The sequence below is a fragment of the Loxodonta africana genome, chromosome 15 (genome assembly GCF_030014295.1).
Source record: "Loxodonta africana isolate mLoxAfr1 chromosome 15, mLoxAfr1.hap2, whole genome shotgun sequence".
NCBI classification, from domain to species: domain Eukaryota; kingdom Metazoa; phylum Chordata; class Mammalia; order Proboscidea; family Elephantidae; genus Loxodonta; species Loxodonta africana.
Genome location: NC_087356.1, coordinates 29,895,759 through 29,908,841, shown reverse-complemented (window position 1 = coordinate 29,908,841; position 13,083 = coordinate 29,895,759). Strand labels below are relative to the sequence as shown.

Genomic DNA, 13,083 nt, shown 5'->3' with positions numbered 1-13,083 from the left:
AGATTACAACCTTGGAGACCCTATGGGGCAGTTCTACTCTGTACTATACGGTTGTTACGAGTCAGAGTGGATTCAATGGCAATAGGTTTTCTTTCGGGTTTAGGTGCTCCATGTGACGTTGCTCTTCAGGTTGTGCCCTCACTTTATGGGGTCCTGGCAGCAGCAGCACCTCCTCCTGTCTACCAGGGTGTCCTGACTAGTAGCCCAGGCCCCCTAGGTGTCAAGTGCTGTCTTCCCCTGGACAGTCCCATACCAGGGACCACAGCCTGCCCCTCAGCCTCTTGCCCACTCCTCTCTGCTGCCAACTGGTCCACCTGCTGGGCTAAATCCCTGTGGATCTGTCCCTCTGCACCACGCCTGGCCCCAGATCTCTTCAGTCTGCCCCACACACAATGCAGCCAACGACCCAGTCCTTGGCAACCATGCCCACCATAGCTAGGGTGACCGTACATCCCAGTTTGCCCAGGATAATCTGTTTATGTCTAGGGTAGTGGCATAACTATTAATAACACCAGTTCCCATCAAGTCAAGTGGTGCAAATAGTTAACACACTAAGCTGCTAACCAAACGACTGGAGGTTCAAGCCTACCCAGAGGTGCCTTGGAAGAAAGGCCTGGTGAACAGCTTCTGAAAAATCAACCATTGAAAACCTTGTGGGACATAGTTCTACTCTGACACACAAGGGATCACCATAACTATTGATAGCAACCCCTTTCACTTTCAAAAGTGTGCAATTTGGACAATAAATTATAAGGCCAATCTATGTACAGATCACAAAGCAAAACCTTCCTTTATTTTTGGGCAACCTAAACCTGAAGGAAAAAGGAGCTTGCACAGCATAACTGGTGCTGAAAAGGGACAGGATGGGTACCAGGAGCCTGGGTTCCAGCGTTGGGGCTTTTCCTGTGTAAACTTGGGCTGCTCGTTTCGTATACAGCACCTCAATTCCTCATCCGTAAAAGGAAGGGTTGGGGCTAGATGATCCCAAAAGTCCCTTCCCAGCTCTGACACCTGACACATAACCCCAGGAAGGTGAAACACAACTGGCCATCTCCAGTTATACCAGGAGCCCTGCATTGGGGTTAAGGGAAGGGACTCTAGAGCCTGATAAATTTGAATTCTGGCTCTGTCACTTACTGCTGTGTGCCTTTAGGCAAGTTACCACCCCTTTCTGTGCCTCGGGATCCTCATCTGAATAATTGATAATAACAGTGCCTACCCTGGAGATCTGCTTGACCATGACCTGGGTTACTACAAGTAAAATGTGTGGACAGAGCCTAGCATTAAGTACTGTCCATGTTTGTTATCTTTAAAACCTTTGGGAGGTGAGGAGGAAGAAGAACTGATATGGCTGGAGGGTTGAGACATAGGGTAATCTGGGAGGAAGCAGGGAGCAGGAGGAGGAAGTCCCTCAAATAGGAAAGAAGGAAAACTGGCAGCTTTAAATGCCCTCACTAATTAAAGCTATCAGGTGGTTTATCTGACTTGTGAAAATATCAGCAAGGAGAGCTTGGGAATCCAACCTTTAAAGGACATGGACAACCTCCAAGGCACAGATGCTGAGCTGAGGATAAAGAGAGGCAGGAAGGCTAGGTGGGTGGATCCCAAGGGCTCCCAGCGTCAGGTTCTTACCAAAGCCCTAGCTCACTCTCCTAATTAATATTGATATAAGTTTTTGCTGAGGTCCCTCCAGGGAAGGTATGTCAGGGAAATATTTACTAATCTGCACAGAAAAGTGCAAAAAGTATAACCACCCCCAAAATAGAGCAGCATTTTAGGGGAAGTGAGATTCTCTGGCTACTGCCCCTTTGGAACTCCTGACTTGGTTTGGATAAGACAAAGGATTTCCAGGGTGAGTTGGGGGTGGGGGGGTGGGGGGAGCGGGGTGTAGAGAGTGCAGGTTTGTCAAGGGTCCCAGGCATCCCAATGCCAACAGAAGAGAGCACACTCAACAGCCCAGAGTCTGTATATGAGGGGCAAAGAACCCTCTGCTGAGGCCCAAGATGGCTGGAAAACCACCATGCAATGTGCCGAAAGAACACACAGATGGTGGACGCTTTCAATCTGTCCAGAAGGTCCAGTTTCCTTCATGGGAAACTCTAAGGACAAATGGGACCAAAGCTAGCATGGTGTGGTACTGTGATTCTACAGCACAGGATCTCAAGTGGTTTCCCAAAGGGTAGCCAGAGCTGGAGGCAGATGTGAAGAGTGAACAAAGTATCTCACTGGCAAACTCTACAGCAAGAGAAAACAAATTCCCTGAAGTAAGAGACCTCAGCAACCCAAGCCTCTGCCTTCCTGCTCTCAGGGAAGGTATTGGTGGTCACAGGTTTGAGAAGAGGGTAGTGATGTGGCTTCTCCATAACATGGAGAAAAGGAGTTGGGACTAAAACTGTGATCATTCAGTACAGCTGTGTCTTTCATGACTTGTCGAAGAAGGCTGCTTTAACCTGAGGTACATCAACAAGCAAAATGTCCTAGAGACCTCTGAATGAGGACGCTACCTCCCCAGAGGGCCAGAAAGAACACAAATAAGAGAAAGAGCTCAAGGATGGGCCTCCTATGCCCAGGAAAGAAAAGATGTGAAAAGTTGAGGGGGCAATGAGGATGCATCCTTCTTCCCCAGCTTCAGGAACTCTCCACCCTCCATTCTCCAACCTCCTGCCTTCTCTGTCTCTGATCTAACCCAACAACCAACCAACCAAAAAAAAACTAAACCCAGTGCCGTCGAGTCGATTCCGACTCATAGCGACCCTATAGGACAGAGTAGAACTGCCCCCATAGAGTTTCCAAGGAGCTCCTGGTGGATTTGAATTGCTGACCCTTTGGTTAGCAGCCGTAGCATTAGCAACCAGAGAGAACAAATGAGCCTGAACATTGTTATCAGGTGGCTTCAAGTCGATTCCAACTTATAGCAACCCTGTGCACAACAGGGTGAAACAAAACAATGCTGAATCCTGCACCATCCTCACAAACTTGGCTATGTTTGAGCCTATTGTTGCAGCCACTTGTCAATCCATCTCATTGAGGGTCTTCCTCTTTTTTGCTGACCAACTGTTATGGATTGAATTGTGTCCCTAAAAAATGTGTGTCAAAACTTGGCTAGTCCATGATTCCCAGAATTATGTGGTTGTCCACCATTTTGTGATGTGAAGTGATTATCCTATGTATTGTAAATTCTAACCTCTAAGATGTTAATGAGGCTGGATTATAGGCAGTGATGTTAATGAGGCAGGACTCAATCTACAAGATTAGGTTGTATCTTCAGTCAATCTCTTTTGAGACATAAAAGAATGAAGCAGAGAGGAAAGGGACCTCATTACCACCAAGCAAGAAGAGCCAGGAGCAGGGCATGTCCTTTGAACCTGGGGTCCCTGTGCCGAGAAGCTCCTAGACCAGGGAAAGATTGATGACAAGGACCTTCCTCCAGGGCCAACAGAGAGAAAGCCTTCCCCTGGAGCTGGTAAATTTGGAGTTCTAGCCTCCTAAACCATGAGATAATAAATTTGTTTCTTAAAGCCACCCACTTGTGGTATTTCTGTTACAGTAGCACTAGACAAGTAAGACACCAAGCATGATATCCTTCTCCAGGGACTGCTCCCTCCTGATAACATGTTCAAAGTATGTGAGACGAAGTCTCACTATCCTCCCTTCTAAGGAGCATTCTGGCTGTACTTCTTCTAAGACAGATTTGTTCATTCTTCTGGCAGTCCATGGTCTATTCAATATTCTTCACCAACACCATAATTCCAATGCATCAATTCTTCTTGGGGCTTCCTTACTCATTGTCCAGCTTTCTCATGCATATGAAGCAATTGAAAACACCTCGGCTTAGGTCAGGCACACCTTAGTCCTCAAAGTGACATCTTTGCTTTTTAACACTTCAAAGAGGTCTTTCGCAGCAGCTTTGCCCAATGCAATACATCGTTTGATTTCTTGACTGCTACTTCCATAGGCTTTGGTTGTGGATCCAAATAAAATGATATCCTTGACAACTTCAATCTTTTCTCCTGTTTATCATGATGTTGCTTCTTGGTCCAGTTGTGAAGATTTTTGTTTTCTTTATGTTAAGGTGTAATCCATACTGTGGTCTTTGATCTTCATCAGTAAGTGCTTCAAGTCCTCTTCACTGTCAGCATGCAAAGTTGTGTCATCTGCATATCGCACATTGCTAACAAGTCTTCTCCATATAATGCAGCTTCTCGGATTATTTGCTCATCATACAGATTGAGTAAGTATTGTGAAAGGATACAACACTGATGCACACCTTTCCTGGCTTTCAACCACCCAGTCAGTATTCCCTTGTTCTGTTCAAATGACTGCCCCTTGGTATAAGCACAGCTTTCTCATAAGCACAATTAAGTGTTCTGAAATACCCATTTTTCGCAATGTTATCCATAAATTATTATGCTCTACACAGTCAAGTGCCTTTGTATAGTCACTAAAGCACAGGTAAGCACCTTTCAAGTATTCTCTACTTTCTGCCAAGATCCATCTGACATCAACAATGAAATCCCTCATTCCACGTCCTCTTCTGAACCCGACTTGAATTTCCGGCAGTTTCCTATCAATGTACTGCTACAACCACTCTTGATTGATCTTCAGCAAAATTTTACTTGTGTGTGAAGTTAATGATATTGTTCAATAATTTCCACATTCTGTTGGATCACCTTTCTTTGGAATGGGCACAAATATAGATCTTTTCCAGTCGGTTGGCCAGGTAGCTGCCTTCCAAATTTCATGGAATAGACCAGTGAGAATTTTCAGCACTGCATTCATTTGTTGAAACATCTCAATTGGTATTCTGTCAATTCCTAGAGCCTTGTTTTTTGCCAAAGCCTTCATCGGTTCTGGATCACGTGCTACGTCCTGAAATGGCTGGACATCAACAAATTCTTTTTGGTGCAGTGATTCTGTGTATTCCTTCCATCTTCTTGTGGACACTTGTTTTTGGATGCTTCCTGCATCACTCAATTTTTTGTCCATAGCATCCTTCAATATTGCAGCTTGAGGCTTGAATTTCTTCTTCAGTTCTTTCAGCTTGAGAAATGCTGAGCATGTTCTTCCCTTTTAGTTTTCTAACTCCTGGTCTTTGCACATTTTATTATAATATTTTTCTTTGTCTTCTCAAAGCCACCCTTTGGAATCTTCTGTTCAGGTCTTTTACTTCATCATTACTTCCATTCACTTTAGCTGCTTTACATTCAAGAGCAAGTTTCAGAGTGTCTTCTGACATCCATTTTGGTCTTCTCTTTCTTTCCTATCTTTTTAATGACTTTTTGCTTTCGTCATGTATGATGTCCTTTATGTCATTCCACAGCTTGTCTCATCTTCAGTCATTACTGTTCAACGTGTCAAATCTATTCTTGAGATGGGTTCCAAATTCAGGTAAAACATACTGAAGGTTGTATTTTGGTTCTTGTGGACTTTAATTTTCTTCAGCTTGAACTGGAACTTGCATATGAGCAACTGATGGTCTGTTCCGCAGTTGGCCCCTGGCCTTGTCCTGATTGATGATACCGAGCCTCTCCAGCCACAGAGGTAGTCAATTTGATTCCTGCGTATTCCACCCAGTGAGGTCCACACGTACAGTCACTGTTTATGTTGCTGAAAAAAGGTATTTGCAATGGGCCTGAACATATATACCCTAAAAGAAGCGCTTTGGAATTACCCGTGTTGAAGGAGGTCCTCTCTTTGTTCCTGGCTGGATGACTACTGCAGCAGAGTAACTAACAGTGTACCTTTCTTTTTTTATACAATAATATTTAACAACAGAAAGCGCTGACTTGTACCATATACAGTTCTAAGAACTTCACACATATTAACTCTCTCTTTAATCCTGACAACAACCCTATTAAGGTGTTACTCAAACACTCTTCCCATTTTACAAGAGGAAGAAACTGTGGTCTAGAGAGGTTAAGAAACTGGCCCAAGCCCGCACCACTCTTTAAGTGGTGAGCCAGGATTCAAATCTGGGGAGCCTGGCCCAGAGCATCTGTGCTCAGCATCTTACCACACAGCCTCTCCAAATGACTGCTGGCTTGTCCCTCGGTGGGTGTCACTGGCAGCTCTCTTCTCCTCCCCGGTAATGAAAGCTCCCAGGCTCACATTTAGCCAGCTCTCACACCTGTCTTGTTCGGAGGCCTGGCCAATGCCCAGCCTCCACGGAAACCTCCGCACTGCCAGAGAGGAACTGAGCAGACTTCTCTTCCACTAGCTTCCTGGAGAACTTGTACCAAGCACATTTTTCTAGTTGAGGAAAGAACAACTGGAAACCTACCCTTCATCCAGGGACCAGGGACATCTGCTGAGGGTTCTGGTGAGCGTCATCACCTTTTATAAAAGTTCATTTCCCACCATGATGTGGCACACTTTGGCGAGGTGAGGAGCCCTGGGTTCCTGTCCACTTGGGGCTACTAACTAGCTGTATGACAATCAGCAATGCACTTGATTACTGGGGGGTGAGGGAAGGTTATGTACTACTAAAGTAGGGTTTGTCAACCATTTGGGGCTGGATAATTCTTTGTTGTGGGGACTGTCCTGTGCATTATAGGATGTTTAGCAGCATCCCTGGCCTCTACCCACTAGATACCAGTAACAATCTCCCATCTTCACTTTGCTACAACCAAAAATTTCCCCAGACATTGTTAAAGTCCACTGAGAGGTAAAATTGCTCCTGGTCGAAAGCTACTGTAAAACGAATATTAAAAAGCATAGGCTTTGCCCCTATAAATTTGGGTAGAGTGGACATTTCTGCTTTTTGTTATACCCTGGGAAAGCCTCTCACAAGACTTATCCAGGACAAAACGTCAACAATACAAGGTTAAGAAAGCCTGCATTAGAAGCAAGCGGAAGCATGTGATCAGTGGATCTGAAGACACATCCTGTGAATTCTGGGATTTGGTTGGCCCACCCCCACTGCTACTGCTTTGAAAAGGCCAGGATAGACAACACATGGTGTTGGAAAACAAACCAAACTTGCTGACTTCAAAATTCAACAATGATAATGAAGAACGTCTTAGCAAGAGTTGGTCTTTTAAACCGGAAGTATCTGAACAAAGAAAGCCAGTTTTCTGGGGCTCCTGAGTTCTTTTCATACATCAGATCTCCTTACTCCAGCTGCCAGATTTTTTCGAGAAAACTGTGTGGTTTGTGTTGCTTTTATGACCCCCTGGAAAAGGGTCCCTAGCTACCCCCCAACTCCTCAGGATGCTGGAAAAGTTTGACTTTGAAAAGGGATGTAAAAAAACTTGGCTTTGGCTAAGGAACCTCAGTGGGAACTTTAATTCATTCACGGGCAAAGAAAAATGTGCCTCTTAGCACTCCTTGATAGAAGATTGGCAATACAAAACAAACGGACGGTTAGTGAAAGCAACAAAATATTCCTACTGCCATCGGTTGTCTTCTGAGCAACAAAAGGACAGTATTATACTAAGACGTTACAAGCTGAACAAATGAGACAAGTTGTACAGGTCAATGTCAGTAAACCCAGTCAAGAAAAATCTGAATGAGGTCTTAATCAGTGGTTCATTCCAGGTACTTAAATCCCTTATCTGGAGCATACGGCACACAGTAGATGCTCAAAACATATCCAGGATCCATTCAGGCCCCTAACTCCCCACAAACCCATGGTAATGCACCTTCTTTCGACTGCTTGCAGCCCTAGTTAATTATACACCATCCTTTAGTGCCTGTAAATTATTTTCTTGGGAGCCTTATCTCTCCAGACAACTGAAAGATGTCTTAGCTTCCATTTCCCACATAGCACCGAGGAGCTTATATTCATAGCAGGTTCTCAAGAAAACATAACCATTCTTATCTATCTTGATTCTTGAGGGCTCCATTGAATCTTTCTGCTTCTAAGGTATTCTCCTCTCTTGAGTCCAGAGTTGAAAGCCACCCCTTGCTTATACAGCAAGGAGTCTAAGTGAACTATCTGCATTTCAGGATTGGAGTAAAAATATGTTTAAGTGTGTTAAAACAATTTGGTCAATGGCTAAAAGAAGGGGTGTACACATAACCTCACCCTGATTCTCATTCCTAAGAGACAAAATCCCGTATCTTGTATTAATTACACCTCAATTAACAGAAAGAATCCTCTGTATTTCCACAGACAGGACACAAAGCACTGAACCTGCTGGAGGACAGGAAGTTCCCTCTCTACCTCTACCTCTTTCTCTCTCAGGATCAGCCTCATCCTCAGGCCATGCGTTGATTTGATGAAAGAATATGCCTGCGACCTATCCATCCCGTCCTTCAGCCCAGGACTAGCCTTCCCCCCAGCTGCCTCCCATCTTCCCCTGCTCCCTGCAGCCCTCACTTGACCTGGAAAGTTCCCTCTTTCATTCTTGCACTTACTGAGCACTTGACCAGTGGCTAGAAACTGTGGCTACACAGGTGAACAGACAGCATTCCCCCTGCCCTGAGGAAGGAACCCAAACTGAAAACTATCAACTGTAACGTATGGCCAAAAAAACCAACCCTGTTGCTGTCGAGTCTATTCCAACTCACGGCGACCACATGTGTTACAGAGTAAAACTAGTCCATAGGGTTTTCCTGGCTGTAATCTTTACTGAAGCAGATGGCCAGGACTTTCTTCCACAGCACCACAGGGTGGATTTGAACTGCCAATCTTTAGGTTAGTAGTTGAGCGTGTGTGGCAGAATGAAACAAATGTCAGGAAAGGCTCAAGCACAATCATATGGGCACGCTGGAGCAGGGAGGAGGCAGAAAGAAGCTTGAGAGGAAGTGGCATTTGAGCTGGAAGGAGGTCAATGAAAAAAAGTCAGGCAGAGTGTTAGGGCCACAAAAAGGGCAAGGGCGAAAGAACATAGTGTGAACGAGTATGACATTTAGAAGAATGGTGATTCACGTCTTTGGAGACTGAAAAAATGGAGAAGAGGAGGCTGGGGGGGGTGGTGGAGCAGGAGCAGGGGGCGTTCAGTAGCCAAGGTCTTGCAAGCCTTCTGAAAAGATCGAATCTGGTTCCAGAAAGAGACTGGAAACAGGGAAACCTGTCAGGAGATCTCTGAAGTAACCCAGGGACCAGTTGGTAAGAGTGTAGCAATCAGAAAGGAAAGTCAGTGAAAATGAGTCCAGGGTGCCCAGCCAGGATGGACAGAGGGTACTGGTGCCATTAATCTAACCAAGAGGGGAGCTAGTTCCATTTCTGGACATGCTAGGAAGGGGTGCTGACCGCATCCATGAATGGACTCAGACACAGATTGTGATAAAGCTCACTGATGCTCCCAAGAGGCAGGCAAGCATGTGGTCAACAGCATGGTGCCCTGGAGCCCAACTGCATGGCTTCAGTTCTCACTTCTTACGAAATAGCTAGTGACCTTGGCCAGGTTATTTTCTCCATTCCTCAGTTTCCTTGCCTGTAATAAAAAGGATGATAATAATTATACCTACCTCACAGTGTTGCTGTGAATGTTAATCAGCTAATATATGTAAAGAGCTTAGGAATAACTCCTGGTACATCCAGTTGTTGTTGACTTCAATTCATGGCGCCCCTATGTGTGTCAGAGTAGAACTGTGCTCCACAGGGTTTTCAATGGCTGTGACCTTTCAGAGGCAGGTTGTCAGGAGTTTCTCCCAATGTACCTCTGGGTAGATTTGAACTTCCAATCTTTCAGTTAGCAGCTAAGCATGTTAACCATGTGTACCACCCAGTGATGCCTGGTACATAGTAGATGCTGTTTGTGTTTGTTCAAGTTCCAAAGTATCAATAGGCAAAAGTGAGCAACTAGCCCTTACTCTCATCCTAATGGCACAAAACGCAGGGCTTGTCCATCAGAAGACCAGTCATCCCAATGGGGTCAAGCCTTCTGTGCCCTGAGACTACAACCCAGAACATGTAAGATAATACCATCACATGGGGATTTCAGAAGAGACCAAATCAAGGAAGGCCCTTTAAAAGGCTAAAACGCAAGCTTGTTTCATCCTCTTCTCAACTCTCCCTTCCAGCAAGCAAACTTGAAAAGATGCTTCCAAGTTATTCCCCTCTCTCTTTCCCTACTTCCTATCTAACTTCCCCTGGAATTAAACAGCTTTGCTCACTGAAGCCTGGAGTCAAAGCCCCTGATTCTGACACCTGGTCAGTTTCAAGGCCTGACTCGACTCTGCCCCTATTGGTCATTTAGAGGAAATGCAGCCAAGTACCCCCTTGACAGACACTTCACAGTCTGAAAGGTATCTGCAGTGTAGAGAGGAGCCTGCAAGAAACCCATTTCACATTGTTGCGCTTGGCCATCACAACTGTGTAAAATGGACAAAGCTGCTGTTATCATCTGACAAAGAGAAATCTGCGGTCCAAAGGGGCAAAGTGACTTGCTTAGGGTCCAATGGTTAATAAGCCACAGGAAAGGAAACAGAACTCATTTTCAGATACCCTGGTTCTCTTTCCACTATGGGGCCAAAAAGACGATCCTTATTCCAGGCCACGTGGGTCCTAATACGGTAAGCTTGCAAACGCATTAAGATGTCTTGGAGCGACATTTACCCAACTGATAAATCCTCCCTTGGATTAATGAGCCCCCACTTTTAATTTAGGATTTGCCAAGAGATGACAGCCTTCCCCAAGAGTTAACTTACTTGTCAGGCAGAGAAGCCCAGAAAGGTTGCCAACATTCTGCTGGCTCACAGACACGTCTTGAAATAAAGTTTCAAATGAGTTAGAGTAAACTCAGGAATGAGTTAGAGTAAACTACGTTCATCAACAGAGTAAAACTCAGCTAAACCAGCTGCCCTCCTCCCGTCTGAGGCTGAGTCATGTCATGCTTATTTTGGGTGGTTATCTTCCGCGGCTCGGGCATCAAGAAGATAACCCATCATCCTCTCGGGACCTCCACCGTGGGAATACGAGCAGGTCGCCTCACGAATGATAAGGTCTAGACATTTTCCCAAAAACGTGTTCTCATCAGACGCTGATATTTCAAGTACGTGTAACTGAGCAACGCTCAGTCTTTGCCACATAACTCTGCCCCCCTCCCGACCCCTCCGCCCCCAACCCATCCCCTCCCTCAAATCCTAGCGCGAGCCGGCCCGGCCCCACCCCCACATCACACGCCGAGGCACCCGGAGGGAGACTCCCGGCCCGGCCCGAGGCTCTTTCTTATGTAAATGGCCAGGCGGAGGTGAAAGCTCGGGGTTGAGATATCCTTGAGTTAGGTGAGCAGATAGGTCCGGCCCTAGGGTAGGAAAAAGCTCGTTTTCGGAACGACAAAAATCTCAAGGAACACAGGAAAGGGGGTTTGGTCCTCTCCGAGTAACTTTCGGGAGCGAATGAGAAAGGAACATCCAAAGACCGCCCCCCACTTGGAGGCGGGTCCCCGGGACGCGAGGCGGGGCGGTCCTGAGGGAGAAGCGTGGGGGGGCGGGGGATGGACACCCCTAGCCGGGCCTCAGTTCCGGGGAAGAGGCGCGGCGCGGGGAGCCCTTCTACCCCCTTCCCGTCTCGTCCCCGGGCCGCCTTCTCCCCAATCCCACCTCCGCAGGGCCGCGAGGAACAACCGGCAGAGCCGCAGGTCCCCTAAACGCGTTACTTCTGCGCCGGTGGCCCCAGGCAGCCCCCACGCGGCAGCGGCGCCTCCTCCCCCAGCCACGACTCTCCCCACGTGCTCTGGCCGGAACTCGGCTGCAGAAGGGGGGATCATCCCACGTGTGCCCAGCAGTCACTGACTACGTGCTGGGTGACCCGCCCTCCTGAAACAAAAAAAGAGAGAGAGGGAGAGAGGGAAGGAGCGCGCAGGGTGGTAGGAAGAGAGGGAGCCGGGCGGCGCAGCGCGGACGTGGCTTCTCGAGCAGAGGAGTTGTCCGGTCGCCCAGGCTGTTTGTGCGGCCCCGGCCCCGAAGTGAGTAGGGAACGAGTAGCTGCTGGGTCTGGGAGGGGTGTCCAGCTGGCCGGGGCCCCGAGATACGACCGGGGACCCGGCGACTCTGTCCGAGGCGAGCCCGCCGCCCCCGCCCCCGCCCGCGCTCTCTTACTTTCTGCACTTGGTCATGGTTGAGTTCCGTGAAGAAGTAGGCGAGCAGATGCGAGGCGATCATCCTACCGCGGCCTGACGGCACCGAGTTGGGAAACGAGCTGGAGCGAGTGCGGGGGAGGCGGGCAGTGGTGGGACCGCTTTGTACCCGGGCTCGGGCGGCCCGTCTGGGAGCTGGGGGTCTGGGCGGCGCACAAAGAAGGCCAACGGCGATGGCGCTCCGGGTGAGAGCTCTCTTAGGTCTCTGAAGACGGGTTTTTAGTCCCAGCTGCTAGCAGGCAGGCGCCCCAGTATCACTCCAGGCGACGTGTCCGGCTGCCCCACGGTCAAGGAGCCAACCTCAGCCACAGGATCACTAAGAATCACAGCCCAGCTCCGCTAGGACAATCAGCCTGGTGGGGCGCTCGGTCCCACGCGCGATGCTCTCGCCCGCGGATCCTCTCCGCTCCACGGCACAGCGGGGCTCGCGGCGGCACGGTGAGTCTTGCGCTGGAGTTTCGTGCAACAATGTGGCTTATTGAGGGGCCGCCCGCTCGCGGGCCGCCCGGTCAGTGACGCGCGCACGCCCATTGGCTAAGCGGGGAGGGTGTGTGCGCCCGCGGGCCACCCGCCGGCACGGCGCAGCCAGTCAGCGCGCACGACCCGCGGGCGCGGCCGCCCAGACACCAGAGCCGGCCGGCTGGAGGGGCGGAGCCCGGCGGCCGGGATGGGACGTGTGGTCCGTGGCAAGAGGCTGGAGCGGAAAGGCGCGTGAGCTGCCGCTGCTTCGGGCTCCGCCAGGGATAGGGGACATGTGAGCGCGGACCCAGGGTGTGGGACGACTGGAAAGACGGGTCACTGGACCAGCACACGCCCTGTGTGGGGGGAGAGATGCAGTCTGGCATCCTGGGGCCATGGGATCGACTGTCCAGTTGGTCTGAAGCATCCTAGTTCTCACCTATTGTGGCTCCGTGAGTCCGCGGCTGCGCCAAGGCAAAGTGAGCCGCCCTATTTGCTTCTTTTTCTTTGCCAGGCATTACAAAAAACTGCTCTTCTAACCTTCACAGCCCAAATCTTACGATATAACATTAATGTCTTAGAATATTAATATCATATT

The 13,083-nt window shown here is 48.4% G+C and overlaps 1 protein-coding gene across 1 annotated transcript in view; it reads right to left on the bottom strand.

Moving 5' to 3' along the window:
• The window catches only part of HK2 (hexokinase 2), a 75,693-nt gene extending 63,203 nt beyond the window's left edge, over positions 1–12,490 (bottom strand). The window contains exon 1 of the mRNA XM_003413702.4: positions 11,989–12,490. Coding sequence (XP_003413750.1) covers positions 11,989–12,051 — 63 coding nt within the window. The 5' untranslated portion in view covers positions 12,052–12,490. The remainder of the gene's footprint in view (positions 1–11,988) is intronic.
• Positions 12,491–13,083: the final 593 nt, after the last annotated feature.